At 42.7% G+C, this 21,056-nt stretch overlaps 1 protein-coding gene across 1 annotated transcript in view; it reads left to right on the top strand.

Moving 5' to 3' along the window:
• The window catches only part of PLPP4 (phospholipid phosphatase 4), a 779,443-nt gene that overhangs the window by 441,549 nt on the left and 316,838 nt on the right, over positions 1-21,056 (top strand). The window contains exon 4 of the mRNA XM_085602798.1: positions 6,241-6,304. Coding sequence (XP_085458924.1) covers positions 6,241-6,304 — 64 coding nt within the window. The remainder of the gene's footprint in view (positions 1-6,240; positions 6,305-21,056) is intronic.

Raw genomic sequence — 21,056 nt, 5'->3', positions numbered from 1 at the left:
AGATTACACATGTGGTTGCTAACAAAAAGGAAATACAGGAATACAGGGCCTCCAGACTCCTCCGCTCTGACGGCGAACATCTGGCCACAGTCCCTAGGTTTAAGAAGGCACGCACCGGTGGCCGACGTTTCTCTGTCAAGGCCTCTGTAGGTTGGAACTCTCTTCCTCGCAACCTGCGTCTGGAACCCTGTCACGCTCTTTTCCGAAAAAAATTAAAAACTTTCCTGTTCCCCAAATAGTTCACTCGGTCCTCCTCTCTGGGTTCACACAAAGGTATAGCGCGGGGATGCCTACGGGTCACCAGGCGCTTTATAAATCGCAAAATAAATAAATAAATAAATAAATATGTAAATATGATACAGGCAGATCGTAAGCTAGTTTCCACACAACTCTGTCTACTGGCCTTGAGACAACAGCTAAGTACTATTTTCTTCTGTCATTTATATTAAAAAGCATAACTTTCTACCCCCTTCTTCCTCACCACCCTTTTTCTCCCTTCCTTACCCCTCCCCCCCTCAGATGTGTTTCGCCTGTATGCTGCTACATGTACCTATATTGTCAAACTGTCTTTCAAAAGACTCCTTCATGATTGGCAAATTGTGTGCCTCAAAAGTGCTCTGATACCCATCTGTCACCTGAAACTTCTTAGAAATAATCCAATTCTGCTCTAATAAATATTATGCTAACAACAATAGTGCAAAATATATTTGCTCCATGTTACTGCACAGGTGAAAACTGTACATACTTAGGTCCCTGATTCTCAAACTTCACACTACAAAGCAGAAACTGTGCTCTGAGGTCCTCAGGCTTCTCCGCACCTTACAAGAGCAGGAATACAACCATGGACAGCAGAGCACCCTTACCCTTACACCTACATGTCGGCTTTAGCCAAGATGAACTGTACATCGCAAGGTCAAGAATCGTCCTGAAGCCAGGGATTAGGGTGACCAACCGTCCGTAAATTTCACGAACGTCCATTATTTGGATCTCACGTCCGTTGTCCGTGATGATCCCTTTCACAGATGCCTTTTGTCCGTAATTTTGGAGTTTGAAGGGAGGAGCGCTGTTCCCCTGCGAGAAGCCTCAGCTCCCTGATGGGGCCGCCTCGCACTCATCCTCTGAGCGCAAGAGCAGCCGCATCCCGCCCATTCTCATTCTGTAAGCCGGCTGATTGTCACATACAGAATGACAATGGGCCAGTCTGGGCTGTTACAGCATGTGGTGGCCTCCTCTTGCCTCGGTCTAAGGCAGGCCATTCGGTCAGATGGAAAAATGTAGTTTTTTTTTTACAAAAACGCCCATGCTGCAGTTCATAAAAAGAAGCCGGCAAAACAAAGTTAAAATGAAGGGGTTATAGTTCTTTCACAGCCTCATCATTTTAGAACCGAAGCATTTTCAGTATTATGAACAACAAAGCCATAATTGTTGCATTTTTATTTTATGCAACTCTAAACCATTGACAAAGCAAATAGTCCTGGCTTGTTGTATGTGTAATGTATTATATATCTGGATGCAATAACAGAAGTAGGAGAATACCAGTGGGTAGCACACTATGCTAAGCACAGGTTTTTAGCATAGGTGTTTTAAGTCAAGCCCTTAATTACATCAGACATGCCCCTTGGAGAGACCCCCCAGTTTTTTCATCCCACTTAAAGCCCAGGAAACAACACCATGTCACAGTCACCTTACATCCTGGCACTGTGCAACATGCAAGACTCATGACTTCAAAGTTTTCATATTTCCAATGCGCACAGGCATAGTGAACCCTACCCCCACCCTACCCCACCAATGCTTTAGGAACTACATCAAGGGTGGAGTTATTGATGGGCCTCTTCTGTCTGCAACTCAGTAGACAAAGGCTCAGCTCATAATTAATGTGAAAAGGTGGGTGACTGAGTAGATGAAGGAATAGGCGAATGGCTAGATGGATTAGTGAAAGGATGAATGTATGTGTGAAAAGGTGAATGGATGGATAATGAGAGAAAGGATAGATGAGGGAAAATAGATGTATGTATGGGTGGAAGGGTAGATGTATGGGTAAAATGGTGGATGGATGAATGAAAGGATGGATGGATGAATGAAAGGGTAGATGATGGACAAGTGAATGGGTGGATGAATGAGTGAAATGATGGATGGATTGATGAATTGTTAAGTGAAAGGGTGGATGGATGGATGAGTGAAAGGGTGGATGTAAGGTTGGACGAGTGAGTGAAAGGGAGGGTAGATAGACAAAAGGCTGGATAGATGAGTGAAAGGGTGGATGGATGAGACGATGGATGGATGAGTGAAAGAATGGATGAGTGATAGGGTCCATGGATGGATTCATGAGAGGATGAGTAGATAAATGGTGTGGGGTGAAGGGTGGATGGAAGGATGAGTGGCTAAGTGAAAGCGGAATGGAGAGAGAAAGGGAGGATGGATGGATGAGTGAAAGTATGGATGGGTGATTGGTAGACTGGATGGGCGAATGGGTGCATGGGTGAGTGAAAAGAAGGATGTAAAGATGGACAAGTGAAAGATTGCATAGATGAGTGAAAGGGGGTGGAGAGCTGAAAGAAAGGATGGATAGATGGATGAGATGAAAGGGTGAATGGGTGGATGGATGAGTGACTGGGTGATGAATGAGTAAGTGAAAGGATGGCTGGATGGGTGTAAGGGTAAACAGTTGGATGCACGAGTGAATGGATGGATGGGTGAAAGAGTGGATGGATGAGTGACAGGATGGATTGGGTGAAAGGGTAAATGGGTGGATGGATGAGTAATTGGATGCATGGGTGGAAGAGTGGATACATGAGTGAAATAATGGATTGTATGAAAGGGTGGATGGATGGATGATGAATGGATGAGTGAAAGGGTGGATAGAGGGATGGATGAGTGAATGATGGATGGAAGGATAGACGATGGACATATTTGCAAATGGGTGAATAGGTTTGAATATGGATGGGCACACAAATTGAAGGACAGAATTAATGGTGAAAGACTGAATGATGGATGAAAGAATTAATGGATGACAGAATGTAAATGTGAAATGGTGGATATCAGGAGTTTGATGGAAGGATGAATGGCTAGAGCCTTGGACAAGATAGCTCTTCTGGGGAGGGTTGTGATGACTTACTTTGCTTTCTTGGTGCCATAAGAGTTTTAGTTCAAAGTGGGAGGTATTTCAATTTTCTGGCTACTCCCTTGCCTATGTGTAACTATTCTGTATTTGTGGTGTGCTTATGTGAGGGATCTATACATCATGCATATGACATTTTGAGTGACACCCAACTGCTACTTGAATGTTAAACTAGTAATTGTAAATATTTTCATGTTTTGTTTTAGGTGTAAGTTTTTAGGGAGAGACTCATAGTGCCATGAGCTGTCCTTGAGATGTATATTGTGTTTGAAGCAATAGGCAAGGTGTCAAAAATAAACTATGTAATAGTGTATCGACAGTGCCTTCTTTAAGAAAGCTACAGGGAAAAGCACCCTTGTGATTTCTGTCAGTTCCCATAAGCAAAGCCAGATTCCATATTTTAAGTTCCACTTTCTGAAACACCTATAATGCGTTCCCTACAGTGGGTTAGTCACAGCAGTCCTCCCTTTAGTTCAACTATGCGTGCCACTTTACATCTCACAATGGCACTCTGATATGAGATGCCAGTAACAAAGTCTATTCGAGCTGATCTTCCCGACTACTTCTCTCACCAAACATGCCTGCTCAGGACCATGAATTGTAAACAAAATAGCAGACTGGTCAACCCATTGCAGTAACCATATAAAAAGATAATTATCATATGAAATACCACAAAAAGACCTACACAGTTGCTCAAAGATGGATTCATACTGAAAAACTGTGAAGTGCACAATTATCTCGAGCTAATATAAACTTGTTTTGACATGTACTTAAGTGGTTGTCTATTTACTTACTTATATACTATCGCACAACCTCCTCTGATGTGTCTGTAAAACGCACCTTTTGTCCCGACATTTTGTCCTGAATTTTGACCTTCTGCCCCGAATTTTTGTCCTGAATTTTGACCCTTTGTCCTGAATTTTTAAACTTACCGTCCTCAATTTGCACCGATGACAGTTGGTCACCCTACTAGGGCTCTCTGTTGCAAACTTTGGGGCTCACTCGCTTTATGAAAAATAAATTATTGTTGAGATATTGTTTATCTTAATTGTCATTTTGCTTAGGCTTATTGACCTCACCACTCAGAAACAAGTGTATTACAAAAAATATATAAACAAGCATTGGCAAAATCTAATAGGTTGTGCTGCTGCCGGCCTTTTGACTTTGGCAGAGTTGTTGTTAATCCTGAACAGAATCGGTAAAAAGAAAAAAAAGGCTGCTGAAGCAGAATTGCATTGGCAAAAAATAAATCTGAAAATGGCATCCCTAACATGGTAATGTGTACGCGTGCATGCATAACCTTACAGGTGCACATATACCTCAGGAGGCTGTAGTGAACATTTTTTTTTTACTGTATAGTCTGCTCCAGCTTGATGATGTATACATGTGCATGCATTGCCAAGCATACACACTTATTGACCATGATGCTGTAGCGGACATCTTTTTTTACTGCATGACCAGCCCAAGCATGATGATGTAAACATGTACATGCATCACCATGCATGCTTACGTTGGAGTCCTGATACTGCTGCAGGCATTTCTTTTAAATTTTCCGCTCCTAGATGCAGACGTACATTCTGGAGCAGTAAATTATAAAATACAAATTGCTCAACAGTGCATTATCCAAAAAGGAGCCATCAGGCAGCAAATTGGAGCTCACAAAATATAGCTTTAATTTGAACAATTTGTATATCTAGTAAAAATAGACTATAACTAGAGCATGCACATAAATGCTGTACAATTATAAAGCTGAGATGCATGTACAAACACCCTTCAAAGGGACACACACCTAAAAGAACCAGTCCTGTCACTATAAGGATGAAGAAAAGAAATGAATGTCCATAAGGTGTTCTTTTGAATCTTTTTTTAATGCTGGAAAGGAGGTAAAGGTGGGCCTAGCTTGCAGGATTGCAGTCCACACATCAAAACCAGAACACAAGAAATGACTGGTTTAAGGTATGTTCATTTGTTGAAGACTGGAATTTCACATAAAAATGGTGTCTGAGCTACGAAGTTGAGGAGAACCTCTTGAGATCATGATGAGACCGATCAGAGGGTTGGAGCTGATGCACTAAATGCTCAATAAGCAGCCAGCCCAAAGATTGCAGGTCAGGAGAAGTGTGGACAAAGTGGTTATGCCTCGATACCAGACAAGCTGCCGCAAGAAGGGAGGATTTGCTAGAGAGGGGGCACATTTTAAGGATATCAGCGAGATGGCATTCCCATAGTCTAATTTAGACATTCCGCGGGCTCAGACTACCTCTTTGAGGTCCTTTTCAGGAAAGAAAGGTTCAAGTTCCCAGATAAGACTAAGATAATGATTCACATTTTTAGCCATGTTAATGATGTGTTTATGACTTTTAAGCCAGCTGCCAAGAATAAATGCAAGAAATGTTGAACTTTCAGTAGGGGTTGGGGAGCAGTCTCAGATACACATGATGCAAAGAACTTAGGACCTGGACAGCTCTCAGGAGGCGTGGCCTCAGTCTTACTCCATGTCTTCTCTGCTTGGATTTCTTGTCTTTGCGTGTGTGAAGCTTGTGGGCTCCTGCACATTGGTTGGGAGATTTATCTAGTGACGTTCCTTTCTACTTGAGACCAGAAGAGGTTAGAATTCAAACTTTTTCCTGCTAATTAGGCTTAAGGATTTTGCCTTCTGACAGGAGTGGAAACAGTAGAGAAGACGAGGTCCAAGGTATGATTGGTCTGACGAGGGCAGAATATGATAATTGTGACAGATTCATGGCCTCAAGGTTGTCAGACTACCACGGTGCATGAACTGTCCCCAATCCTCTGGCACTGCATGCACTACACACGTCATCATCACATTTGGATGTGCGGATGAAGGACAGATTAACAGGTGACAGTCTCCGCCTCCCAATTTTCTGACATACTAAAGTGCCACTGCTCCCAGACTACCAAAGTATGCTGGGTTACCTCTTGGTGACCGCAGGAGAATGAAACACAAACTGTTAAATCCAGGAAACACTTGTACCCTGTTGATGACAAAATATCATCTGCTTTATCGCTTGAATGCTGTTGCCTCCATGCTTTGCCTGTGTATTCTCTGATAGAAGTGATCTTGTTTCTGACTCTTCTTGCCTTCTCCATTCCTCTTCCAGCTGTTTCCCTGGCTTTGGCTCTGAACGGTGTGTGCACCAACACAATCAAGCTGATAGTGGGGAGGTAAGATGGGCCCTAGAGTGAAAGACGCATCTATTGTGATCCCTATGTTTATCTCTACTTTTGTATACTGCATTTTCTCTACCAAGTTCATTTCATATTTGGTTCACTTACTCTGGGTTTTTTGTGTGCTGGTGAGAGGGACTGGCCCTTCGAGCTGATATAGATGAGGGACCGTGGTGTACGGAAACCTTAGGGGCCCCTTACAAGGAATGGTGGAGGGGCCCTCGCAATACACTGGCCCCCTACATGCCTATATGACTGCTACCCCCCCCCCACCAAGTTGGATGTGGGGGTGTCCTTATGCCCCTGACAAGGGAATAGGAAAGAAGAGGTTGCCATTGGACTTGGTACATTTGGATAACAGTATTCTTTTCGCAGTGATTGTGTGCACAAGGGCGAACCACTGCCTAATTTGTAAAAACAAATGAGTGTTGGTACCCAAAGCTCTACTCAGAAGCCAACGGCCAGAGAAATTAAATGTCAGCATGCCCATACCAAGGCTGCGTAGTCTTAAATTTACCTCCTGCCTCTTAGATTCGCTACCAGATACTCCCTGCTCTTTTACCTCACTTGTGTGGGTCCCTGTCCATCTCCCAAGCCCGTGGTGCGTAACCTCGGAGTGATGATTGACAATCAGCTGTCAATGTAAAACCACATAAATCACATACTCAGCATCTTTTATGGCATTATGCGTCATCTATGCAAACATTTTCAATGTATCCCTATTGAATCTAGGAAACCACTTGTCCAAGGACTAATCATACGTCGTATCGACTATGGAAATGCCCTGCTGGTCTCCGTAAATGAGGAGCTCTATTCTAAGCTTCAATTTTTGCAAAATACTTCTGCCAAATGTACTAAACCTTCCATTGAGAGCTCATTCAGCACCCAGTCTGAAGACTCTTCATTGGCTCCCTATTAGGAAGCAAATCTGCTTCAAAATCCTCGGTCTGGTTCACAAGAACATGTTTGGTAATGGGCCAAGCTACTTTGCCAAAAAACTTAGCTGGTATCAACCGAGCAGGACGCTTAGGTCAAGTACCAAATATCTGCTTACCCCTCGCAGAATCTGCACCGCCAGGAATGGTGGTAGATCTTTCTCTTTCTTTGCACCTGCTTTCTGGAACAAGCTTCCATCACATCTCCTATCCATCGCTGACCATAAACCATTCCGCAGGGAACTAAAAACCTGGCTATTTGACCATCTATATGGACCGTACATCTGACCTCCAGTCCCTTGGAGTTTACACTAGCGCCATGAGACCCCCGGGTAATATGTGCGCTCAATAAATTCCTCTGACTTGACTGACTTGACCTGACCTGCTTTCTTCCTTTTGATGTTTTTTTCTGTCTTTATCTTCCTTCGTCTTTTCGCTTTCTTTATTTTTTCTCTCTTGCTCTCAGAAAAACAAGTGCCGGTCCCAAAATTGAGTGCCGGTGGCCCCCACTGGCAACCACCTGCTCAAGTTAAGCACTGCAGAGTACACTTCACACTACACACAGGTTACTCCCTTGATGGTTTGGTCTCAGCATTGGGAAGAGTAAGTGGCCAGTGGAGGGTTTCACCTTTGGGAAGTCTAAACTTGGGCAGCAGAGGGACAACTTTGTGCTATGTTTTGGCCATTAGGCATCCCATTGATAAATGGAGGTCTAACCTTTGGGCTACATACTATATAGTTGGGGTGAGGGAGGGAAAGGGACTGAACTTTGGTGTGTATGCTTTGAACCGTCTTTCTCACACAGAAGTTGTTTACCTTTCTTGCAGCAAGCACAAATGCATGCATTCTTCCATACTTTACAAAACACCTTTACAGTGTGCCTTTACAAATTCATCACTTCCCCTATTTGCAAGTGTGGGGCGTTACTTTTAGCTGTCTGATTCGCTAATGGGATCCACTTATATTTTGGTGGGCTGGCCTGTTTTCTGTCCCAGCCCAACTTAGGCCACATCCTCTTGAGTGCTGCTTCCTGCAGAGGTACAGAATAATTTGCTACTACTGGGCATTAAGAACTAGACCAAGAACCGCAGATCATGTACTATAACCAGATTTCAAGAAACATACTGAACTTACAACACCTTGAACCTGTAGCTACTTAACTTAAATGTGCTCATCAAAATAACCCTCAACTGACCTTAACAGCACACAGATCACTTAGGAATTACAGGACAGTGCAACTCCTGATATGGTATTGCCATGAGTAATGGCAACAAAGTAGAAAACTGTAGATTTATCTCTGGACAAGCCATGAACTCTAGACAAGACGTATCTTGTTGAAAGTCAAGGCCTTGTCTGAGGCGGTTCCATGTGCAGGGCTGACCCAGGAACTGAAGAGGCAGAATTCTTATATCTTCCCCACAGAGGTGCAAAGGACTGGTGATCAACAGAAGAGGATCCCACTGAAACACTTCCCAGGTTTCCCCAGAGACTTTAGCTCTGATACTGTGTTGGGTAATTCACCGGGGTCGCTAGGCCTTTCTTGGCATCATCCTCCACCCTGCTGCTATATACATTATCAGGCTCCTGAAAACCATCATTCTGCAGCAACTGCAATAGGAATTTAGAGGGTTATTGAGGTTGATGCCAAATAATGACAAAAAAGGGGGTCTGCATGTACTCTTTCTTTTGACTGTAATACAGTAATTTATTCAAATAGCTTAATCACCATTGTGAGACTAGGGAAGCCAGACATGCTTAAATCTCAGGTCCCGGTGCTCCCCTAAACCTAGCTATATCTAGAAGTAAAGTGTTTCCACTATTATTGGTCACTGCTTCAACATAGACACCTGGCAGGCAGTATAGATCCTGCAATGGATAGGAAGCCCCACTTGCTTAGCCAGAGGTTTTACTACTTGCTCAACGCAAAATAGGTAGCGCAAACAGGATTAGTTATCCTGATGGTCAGTAAGAACAGACTCACAAAAAGCTCACTTATGTCTAATTAGCAACCTGTCTGTCGATGCAATCCTGATGGGAAATGTAACACAATTTTCAACAACTCATTGACTTGTTTCCAGAATTCATTTTGACGTTGTAACTCTTCAAATTCAATAGAATTCCATGTATGCAAGAGATATTAATCAAAACACGTTTACCAAATAACACCAAAGTTGGTAATCTTACCAGGGCCCTGTATTACTTTGCTCAAAAAGAAGAGTGCGACAAGTAAAGACCCTGGAGAAGCCTTACTGCAAGGTCCTATGTGGAAGGCAAGGTGCTTCCCTTTCCAAGAGAGAGCAGGGACCTTCTCTGACCTGGTGGGCAAGCACAAGGCCCCGCTGACTGGGAGCTACATGGAGGATGACTTCCTCCAACCAGAAGCCTGCCCCAGATTCATGAGGAATTGCCCACGTGCAATATGTATCACCTGAGCGTCAAGGGAGTACTGTTTACATCAATAGACTGTCTCTGTTGGTGAGCCTACACTGCCCCTGACCCAGCTCAGTTAGTGAGAGCGTATACCACCTGACCGGATTCTTGCAAAGAACATGATGGATTTTACCTTTCATTCAGGATCCTTAGAATAAGTACCATTGGCTGAGGCAGGTCATCCGCTTCTACAAATCAATAACATTCAATTTAAAAAAAAGTTTTTCAGGCTGAAGAAATATTTTAACATTTTCACATCTACTGCATAAATTAACACATGCATTTACTGATTGTTGGCTAAATGTATAATTTATTTGATGAAGATGGGTAACTTCATTCATTGTGAAGGCAGGTGAAGATTCTCTACTTTGACTTCACTGAGTTGAAGATTTGGCCACAGGGTATCCCTGTGCATGGTAACATTTATGCATGTGCAACTGGCTAAGATATACTATATCTGTCTCTTGTCCACCTGGGTTGGCACTCTACCCCAAATCCGCCCCTTTATTAACACTGCTGGAGACCTGGATTGCTGACTCGGTCGGGTCCTCTCTTTGGTTCTACGGCTAGCGCGCCCCAGCAAGCGGCTCCTTCCATCTTCATCTCAGCGTCCTGCCCTGATAGGAGGGCTCGGGCTGACGTTGTCTCCTTGGACTCCACCTCCCGGTTTCTCCATGACGGTTTAAAGGGGCCGCTCACGTCCTGTACACAGAGCAGTAACAAGTCAGTTTCTGTACAGTGCCACGACTCCCGGTCCCCAGGGGCTTCCTCACAATATCCAACTCTGTTGTTTTTATATCCCAGAACTTCGACAATCTGTTTTACTAATCTCATTGCGCATAGACTTTGGCCTGCTCCCTGTTTTCTCAGCAACGAAGCCCCATTGAACTGGAGTTGGCTGCAGGACCTCCTCCTCCATGGCCTGGCATTATGCCCAACACTCCATTCTGCTAACCCCCACTGTGTATGGTGTTTGGCCTATTGCAGCAGAATTTGGGCAAATGACCTATACCCTACCTCCAGTGCTGCCAACCCACGCTGCTCCTGGCCTTTGAGTGTTTGCAACTAGAACTGGTTTGCCGTCAGGCCCTGTACCCAACCTCCCAAGCAGTTAACCTAGCATACGGTCAAACCCTACTGTGTACATATACAATTCAGATGCCAGGTTGGTGTAGATGCCTAGTATTTACAATTACCAGGACATGTGCCAGCCCCTTCGTCAACAAGCCACTATGTTGAACAGAGTCAGTGCTTACTCTGTAAAAACAGAAGTTCCAGGGCCCTCGTCAGCAAATCACTGCAGCTTGCACCACCCATTGCTCCTGCCAGTGCTGCCAATGACATCCGCTAACCATGATAATGTTACAAGTGTGACAAGTCAGAATATTCCATGCCCCAAAGGTATAAGAATGGCTTGGGTGGCAGGTATCAGTCTTTTTAATGTATACATGTTTAATAAACAACTGTTCTGCTAATCTCCAAATTAGACAGACAGCTCCACTATGTGACAGACTGTCATAAGTGTCGGTGTTGACAATTACGTGCTGATGCTGAAAACTGTACGCACCAGCTCAAATTAAGCACTGCATACTGTCATCTGCAATGCATAGTGGGCTCTGTGTGCAGGCCCTGCACTAGCCCCATAGGCCACTAAACCAGCTGTGTAGGGCCTTTGGCCATGTGAAGTGGGCTCTAGGAATAAGGCCTAGCCATATATATACCAGCCCATGGGTCGACACTGGTCACTGCATGTGGTCTTTGACCATTCAAAGTTGCTCTGCAAATTTTTTGTGTGATTTATTTCAACAATTCTAAAAAAGTTTTTAAAAAAACATTGCAGATGAATTGATGTTTTTTTAGCTTGATGGCTCTGTCTGTTTCACTGGTATCAGGATTCTCAGGATGTAAGAGACAAAGTACTAAAAGTGTATATAAGGTAACTGGCTCAGAGCCTTGACCAACTGCAGTGCATTTTGTTAATTTTTATGCACATAAACCACAGTAATTAATAAGAAAGCGTGTGCAGAGTAAGGAGTTACTGAAATAAATTTGTCCTTAATTGTTTTGTGCACAAATATTAATAGTAACATGCCACATGCATGCCTTATTTTCTGCATATTTTTCAAATTTAAACGGTCCTAGTGATTGTATTTTTTTAAAAACACATTTTTATTTGTTTTGAAAGTAACAAGTAAAATACAGTTACATCTGCATTTCACTTTCACATTGTAACTACCCATTTGACCAATTACATCCCCAAACCACATTATGCACCCCACCTTCCCCATACCTTATCATGCTTCCAGGGACAGCCACGTGCAATGTAAATAGATTCCCGCTCTTCATTCTACCAGGGCCGTGGCGCTGGGGGAGTTCCATCGCTGGGCAATGTCCCTCTTAGCAATTAGCTTGCAACACCCACAAGTGCACGGTCAGCCTGGAAGCCACCAACCATACCCAGCAGGGCCAACTTGGCGGTCAGGTCAAGATCCAGCTCCAAGGCCCCTGAGAGCTCGCTGCATATTCGCCACCAATATTTGGAGACGACTGGGCAGGTCCAGACTGTGTGATAAAAATCAACCGAAGCCTCGGATTAGTTAAAGCAGCCCAGGTGGAGAATCTTGCCAGTGCGGTGCAAGTGTATAGAGGTAAGGTACTCCGTATGTAGATAGTTTAATTTAATCAGACGGTGGCCTGTGGAGACAGCCAGGGTGCGTGGAGCCAGCCTGATCTCCCTTCAATCTGCCTCATCAAGCTAGCCGACAAAGCCTTCCCAGCAGAGTCGGAGTGTGACAAAACCATGTGGGGTATTAGCAATGAGCGCTCGATAAACCTGGGAGATGGCGCCTCTACCTATGCAACCCATTAGCAGCTTTGCCTCCAGGGAACTAACTTCTAGAATCTCATTGCCAAAAGTTTGTGGTGTAGTTGCAGATATTTATGGAATTTGTTTGGTTAAGATTGTAGCAATCTTGTAGGTCTTGAAAGGACAAAATATGTTTCCATGTCTAAATATCGCCGAGGACTGTAATGCTGATTGTATCCTATTTGTGGGCACCCTCTAAGCGGGCTAAGTGGTAGAGCCAGCGTCCCCTTCACAGGGGGCTCACCCCGTCAATTTACCATTCCAGCCTAGGAATCGCAGCACGCATTGCCAGCAAAGGAAGATCACACGAGTGATGTCAGGCAGGCTGTAGGGTATTGGAGCACGTATAGCATATCCAGAATGCAGTCAAAACCGAAGGAGCAGAGTTCTCTCCGTTATGTTGGATCATCCCACCCACCTCTGAGCCAATCGTTAACAATGATTAGTTGGGAGGCTGGATAGTAACATTCGCGGTCCACCTTTCCCAGCCCACTGTCATTCGGAGAATCTCGACCGTTGGGAAATGCTATACAGGAGCAACCACCCGACCAAAGAAAGGGGCCGAGAGTAGAGTTGAGCATGTGAAACCAGCATGGGACGATTGGGAGTGGAAAGTGTTGGAATATGTATTGGAAGTGAGGGAGAATCATACTTTTGAAGATGTGGCCCATCACATGCAGGGGAAGCTGCAACCACTTCTGGATGTTGCTTTTCATTTTAGACACTAGCCGGGTCAAATTGAGGTGTCTTGTGAGGTCAGGGAGATGTGAAACCCCAGGTACTTGAAGGAGAGACACCTCATTGGGATATTGGATTATCACAAGTAGGTGCTGATGTTGCCTCTGATCGGGACTAGCAGAGAGGCCACACCAAATAACATCTGGATTTTAAGACAGCGGGCCCAAGGCCTGGGGCGCAACCAGGAAAATAAAAAGTTGTTAGCATAGACAGCAATACTCTGCTCTGGCCCTCCATCCTACGGCGATCCGCCATGTTGGGCATCGCTGCGGCTGAGCCACGCTAGGGGTTCAATCATGAGGGCGAATAGTAATGGGGACAGCCCTGACGTGTGCCACTCTGGATATGGAAGAAACTGGCAGCAAGCCATTGAACCAGACTTGTACAAGGGGCTATTGGTAAAAGACACCAATAAGATGCCTCATTTACTTCCCCAGACCGACGCGTTCAAGGACATCCTCAAGGAAGGACCAGCCCACCGTGTTGAACACCTTATCGAAGTCTACAAGAAGCAGTGAAGCTGGCGGACGGGACGCACTCAACCTAGAGGGTGTCACCTGAACCCTTCTGATGCAGTGTCTCATGCTATGCCCGGGCATAAAGCCACATTGATCATGGTGGATTAGGTATGGTAAAGTGGGCTGCAGCCAGTAGGCCAAGAATTTAGTGTAGAGCTTGCTAGTAACTGTATCTTAAAAATGGTTCATGTTAGTTGATTTCCTTGCTTGTAAAACATGGACATTTATTTTTTGTTCAAAAGCTGAAGCAACATTGAAAATGTTTGATGTATATTTTTCTTATTTCTCATACAGAGAAGAACTTTTTCTTCCTTGAGATTGAGGTGGAATTTCCTAATTGAATATAGTTCTTTTAGCAGCATGAATGATGCACATGTCTTAGCTATTAATTTCGAAGGTCACAGTTGAAGCCTGCTTGTGAGAAAGTTTTGCACAGTTTAATTAGACTGAAACTGCATCTTTTCTGTTTGCACTTGAATGGTTGACTGTTCTGAAAGTTTACATATTACTGATAATGTTAGAATTCTGTTGTTTTAAGAATGTCATCTCAGTGTTTTAGACAGAGATTACTTTTTAACTTCATTTAGGGTAGCTGCCTTTCCAGCTTTCTTTAGAGTAGAGGAGAGACCCCTTTTAGCATCCTTTTAGGGTAGATTATTTTTTAACTCGCTTTAGGGCAGATTGGCTTAAGCCTTCTTAAAACGCAGATAGCATTTAGCTTCCTTTAGAGCAGATGTTTTTTCTGTGCCGGAAGGAGTATAAATGACTCATGGACAGATGCCTTCCCTGCTTGCTAGATAAAGTGTTATTTGATTTATATATCGTGTCTTTCGGAGGTATTCCCGCTGACACATTCTGCCTGCATTCTTCCCAAACTTTGCAATTTTTTCCTAACTTAGCTGAAAAGGGTTTTCCCTACAAGGGAGATGAGTCTGCTTTCATTTATTATGAGACAACTTACTTTATAATGGTTTATCTTTGCATTTGTGATTTTGAATGGCTTTGAACTATACTGATTAATGCATTGGCTATTGCATTACAACTAATTTGACTATTTGAATTTGTAACTTTCCTAATCTTTTAATAAAACATTCATGGTTTGCAAATCCAATACTCTCTGTCATCCTTGTGAGACCAAACGTGCTTTCCAATATTTCATTGTATTGATTGTTGTGACTTCCTCGGTCCGGCACTAAACGTCCATTGGAGTGCAGCCTGAACCTGAATTTGCAACAGAAAGTTAGAAGGTGCACAGTGCTGCATTGTTACAAAATATCAAAAATGTGTCTATTAGCAATCTCACCCTGTTCTCTACAGCTATAGCAGTTGACAAGTCTCAGACTTTACCAGGAATATTGCTCTGCGACTGGGGAGCATCCAGAAACATAACAAGTCTTCACCACCACCAAGAGTCAGCTGAAAAGGCGACAGAAGGGAACAAGTACTGGTGACATCATGAAACTGCAAGAAAACTGAACTCAGGGAAGGGAAGAAAACAAAAACTGCAGGGACACCAAATGGCGCATGAGTACTATAAGCAGTTGGAACCAAACAACAAATGGAATTTGCCAGGCATCTGTCTTTTCCTACTGCCAATACTTCTTCTGCTTGGATGTTCCTTGTATCAATCATTAAGGACTCTGCTTGTGTGTGCCCCGAAAGTCCCATCCTTTCCTACAGCATCAGAGCCACCGTGGTCCAGTTCGCGAAACATTCAAACCAGCTCATCTTTGTCTTAGAATAGCTGCCCTTTTTCTATGGCTTTGTTCTCTTTGCAAATATCCTGACATCTGGGACCTCACCACATCTTCTCTGGGGTCAGGGAATGCTGTCCACCCCATTACAATCGTCTTGTACCTTTTTTCATGACAGGTTTCACAAATCATGGTTGCACAAACAAAATTTCCTGTTGCTGCTAACATTTTTCCATTGCCATCCCTATAGTGAAAATTGCTGCACAACATTATGGCAAATTTAGCTTGACACTGCCTCTGGCTCATTTGTGTCTATGTCTATGTCCGCTGTCTGCTTTTGTTTCAATGGTTTTCCTACCTAAGACTATGCTTGTCTGGCCAAGGAGCATTCTGGTCTCACAGTGTTCTGATTAGATAAATTGTTTCTTCCACTGCATACTTGAGAGAGTGCATTATTAATTTATTTTACAATGCCTGGGAACTGCAACTAACTCCTGGACCACTCTCTTTCTTGTTTGTACTTCACACACACTTCTTTTTCACTTTTGAAATATTTTAATTTACCATTCTAACATTGTCAATGTCCATGTTAGAACGGTAAATAAAAATAGCCAAAGTGCATCCAAACACTTGCACACAAATGCACCATGATGCATGCGTCAGGACAGACACATGCGTGTGTATAAGCAACTAACTTGGATGGGTTTTCTTTAGTAGAAACTCTGTTGCAAGATTGTTGGTCATGCACGCACATGCGTCTTGCACAGTTGTTAACATGCGATTGGCAAAATGTATTGGCAAGGCCAATAGTTTGGCTTTTAAAGCGGAGCCCTATAGTTTTTACCAATAATTGTTATGGTTTGGTGTAATTCTATTCAGTAGTTTTTGCGGTTTTTATGTTACAAAAAGTGTCAAACTGGCCTATTGATTTCAAGGTGATACCTGTCCACATTATGCAATTTCCTCTTGTTTACCAATATTTCCAAGAGCAGATTACGTCAGTATCCTTGTTCCGTACAGGTCTTCCCGAATATAGCGCACTAACAGGCCTTTATTCTGCCCTGTATCCATGTAATTATGTCATGTGGTTTAGGGCCCACTGGTGAGGGTCATGGAATGTACTGCATCATCACGCCGATGATGGTCATGCTACATGTTGCATCAGTGTGCATGTTATTTCACCAGTTGGTACCTACACTTAAACACGTCTTCCGGGCTCCAGTTATGGTGTCTGGGGGCCCTGCTGGCTCCATGTAAGTACACATACTTGGGCTGCACCACCTTATGGTGAGCAATCACCCAGTGGAAATATTGTAACTTAACTAGTAGGATTTGCTGTCGGTGGATTCTCCTTCTACTCTCCCCTTAGAGTGTCTGATCATATCAGAGTTATAACATTTAAAAGACCCATAATCAGATTTACAATCCAGATCATTATTCAATATTTTCCAAGTGTAGTATGGGGCACTACCCTTGCCACTGTATAGGCTGATGACCCTGGCAAAACAGACTTAAACAAATATATAGATTAACATGATTGTTGGAAAGATGATCAACACAATCTCTACATTTTTCAATGCCTAACCTAAAACATACCTTTCAACCAGGACCAAACACCATCAAATGCAAATCTATTCTGTGGAATCTGTTAATATTGTCACAAATATGATCAGTTTACTCATGTATGCCCAGAAACATGTTTGGGAAAAATGCACAACTTTCTGTATCAATAATAGCCCAAACTCCATCTTTGGCAACTTTCTGATCTGCACAATTGCAGCTTGTTGAGTCACAACATCAGAAATCAACTCCATGGCAATTGCAGTTAAGTTTGCTACTTCCCCTAAAACTTTGGCAACTGGTGTGTTTCATAAATGGACAGTCTAACCCACAGCTTTGTATCAAATGGCAAAGGATCATGTAATATCTAAAATGCCTCAGGGCTGTTTGTTTCATGGGATCAGAAGCTATGTGAAAAGATGTCTGACGGGGCACAAGGTATGTGGGGCAGCAGGACCCAGACCGGTCTCTGAGTGACCAGACATATGAATGAATGAATTCTGACCGGGCCTTTACGAACAGTGCATTCTTAACCCAAACGCTTCCTGGCGCAGCAGCATGCAAGTCTTTGACATTGCAGTGAGAGATAGCTACTTCAGTACAGGAACCCAGGTATAGCTGAACTGAAACGGTTTCAGTTTTTCCATAAAAGACATCATATTACTCTGAGTTCAAAAAGAGTTTGGAAGTGATAAAGCTGCATATCTGTAGGATACTCAAAACCTTTCCTCCACGCGGCCGACTTCACAACTGCGACTCATGCAGTTGTGCTCTCAAAACCTGACTTCCATAGCACTTCCCTTGTGGGCCTCCAGAAAACCTCACTTCCACCTCTGAAGACTACCATTAATGCTGCAGCTAGGCTCAGCAAGAGTTAAAAAAAAGTGATCACATTACACCTGACCTTCGTCCACTGAATTGGCTTGTTTTCAAGGCCAGGATTAATTTAAAAATCGAGTGCATGATGCACAAAGCGCTGCTCCACAATAACCCCCCCTATCTGACCCAGAAACTCACCCTAGAAGGAGGGAATAGATCCTCCAGAAGCAAGAGCGCCTTACTTCTCAAGCCACAAAAATTCAAGAAAAAGAAAACCTACAACTGTTCCTTCTCTGGAATGGACCCAACTTTGTGGCATAAACTCAAGGCTTTCAACTTTAACCTACTCTTCACAGGAAGCCACTTGAGAGATTTCCGAATTTCAGAGACAGAGTCCTGTTTGAATCTTTAAAAATTCCCCTTACTGCCACATTTTGTACCATTTGGACCATTTGGAGCTTACTGTTACCTTTTCCTGGCAGCCCTAAGTAACGTGTTGGAGTAGTGCAACCATGAATTAATCTCAGCATTAGCAACTCTTAGGAATAAACTGAAGTATTTTGAGGAGCAGCCCCAATTGCATAAAACATGGCGAGCCAACAGAGTTTATTTATGGTAGACAGCTGAGCTCTTTATACAATGTATACAATGTGAGACAAAAGTTTACACTCTTTTCTGCTGCCACAAATGAACTACCTAGACTCATGGGCCAAAAGAAAAAGGACCATACATTGCCTTTACCATGGACAATCACCTCTGTTTTTGATGGGTTAATTCTCAGCCTATATCTGTTCCTCCAGCGTTATGCCTCCATTAGACAGTTTATTGGCTCTTATCCTAGTACCAAAAGGCAAAGGGGGTTTGCCATTCGGTGTAAGGAAGGGGCATGTTTTGGGTTTCCCTTCCTAATACTGAATCGCAATGGTATGTAAGAATATCTTTCGACCGAAATGCGGTCGCAAAAGATTTGAATTTTACCATCAACTTCAAGTTGGTGGTCACCCTATGCAAATGGGAAGGGGTCCCCAAAGGGACCCCATCCCCTCTGTGAATTGTAGTGCAAACAATTTTTCAGAGCAGGCAGTAATCCCACAGACCACTGCCTACTATTAAAAAATGAAAAGAAAATGTTTCTTTTTTTTCTTTTTTAAACTCACCCATTTTCCTTTAAGGCATTTAAAATAAAAAAGATTGTCTTATTTAAAAGCAATCATAGATATGGTGGTGTGCTGACACTAGTGGGCCACCATCCCTGTGATTTTAGCGATTTCCAATGGGTCGCAATTTGCGACCAACCTCATTAATATTCCAGAGGTAGGTCAATTTGCGACCCACTAGGAGTCACTAAATGAAACTCATGGAGTTTCATACATTAGGAACAGAGATTCCCTAATTGTGATTCACAATTAGGTAATTTCTATTTCCAATATTGATACATGTGGCCCCAAATGTGTTTCACTACTTGTGCTAGTGGTCTCATATATATATTGAACAGAGAAGGTGATAGTGCAACTACCTATGGGGCCATGCCACCTGTTACTCGTACAGTAGGTTCAAACAATGGTAGTTTCATTAGGAAATTTCTTTTCTCCAGAAAGTAGTGAAACATGGTGAGTGCAAGTCCTTTAATGCCTAACTCCTCTCTCTGCTTAATCAGCATGGCATGATCCACCATATCAAATAATTTCTGAATTAACATTTTATTGAGTCTATGGATCTTTTATCCGTTAAGTTTAAACAAATTCACCCAAACTTAGTTTGCGAATCCACAATTACACTTAGGCTACTAATGAAATAGTAAACAAAATTCTTGATTCAAGTTTATATTTTATGCAATGGGGTATCGAGATTAAGAAATGCAACTCCTCAAAATATCCCAAATTGTTTTAAAAAGCTGATTGTAAAATGTCAATTCCATTACTTAGAGGTGCGATTAGACCACTGAATAACCCAGTTAACAACACAGGCCTTTTGGTTACAAACACATTAAAAGGAGTACGTACCTGTGAAGTGTTAGCTAAAAATAAAATGCCATATGATGATTGGGCATGACTTCCAGTGACCCTTACAAATGCGTCTTCCGGTGATGCGGACTGAACTCTGCTTGCTGCTAGTGGAAACGATAAACAATTGAGAATATGTTCTTGGAATGTCCACGGTTTAGCTCACTTGCGAGCTGAACCTGACACACTTTCCTTTTTAAATGCTATTGAAATGTTGATGTTTCAGGAAACATGGAGAGAGAAAGATACTCCATTGCTTGGTTTTATTGAATTTAATCTGCCAGCTATACGTACTAATATTCAAGGCCGAGCAAAGGGAAGTCTTTCATTATATATCACAACTGAATTTAGAGTAAAAGGAGAAGCAATTGATTTGCAGTTGGCATGAATATATTGAATGTTTATTTAAGCACGAGGAAAAATAATAAGATGACTCAGTTGTTTACCTTGTGGGACATTATAACAACATTGGTACTCCGGTATCCAACGGCCGACTTGATTATTTCTGGAGATTTTAATATACATTTGGTTGCATTTAATTCTTTAGACAGGCAGAGTAATGGTAATGCTAAGATGTGCTGTGACAATCTGCAGCAGCTTGGGCTAAATATGTTAAATGAATCATCTTTGTGTAATTCAAGGGTAGTTCCAACTTTTAAACAATCTAAGTGTTGTTCAATTATTGATTACACTTTTGATTCAGATAAACCGGGTACACAAATTGTGGAATAGAAGGTGACTCCTAGAGTCAAAGTGATCATAATCCCCAGTTAATAACTCTACATTTGCCCATAAGCTGCAATCCTAAAGCCAATATGCTTAAAAATATTGCCCATTCCTCATATAATTTGAAAAGGCTGGTATGGTATGGAAATTTGTAGCAAGAAACCCAGCAAAAGCGAATCCATTACTATCCACCACTAACAAATGGTATTCATCTAAGGTACTTAAGTTAAAACTGTCACTTAATAGGGCTTCAAGGGAAGTTTTTGAGCATCGCTATTGGCAATCGTCTAATGTTTTTAAGGACACACTGAGGTCTTTAAGAAGGTCAGATAGACAAGAAGTGTGGCTGGCGAAATCACGTTATCAAACAAGGCTATGGTACAGATTATTAAATGCTACTAAGCTAAATAGTGCAAAGTCTTTTTGGGATGTCATTAAAGAATTGGAAAGGGAAGGCAAT

The sequence above is a fragment of the Triturus cristatus genome, chromosome 1_2 (assembly GCF_964204655.1).
Source record: "Triturus cristatus chromosome 1_2, aTriCri1.1, whole genome shotgun sequence".
NCBI lineage: Eukaryota > Metazoa > Chordata > Amphibia > Caudata > Salamandridae > Triturus > Triturus cristatus.
Note: the sequence above shows the minus strand (reverse complement) of the source record. Positions and strands in the feature narration are given on the sequence as shown.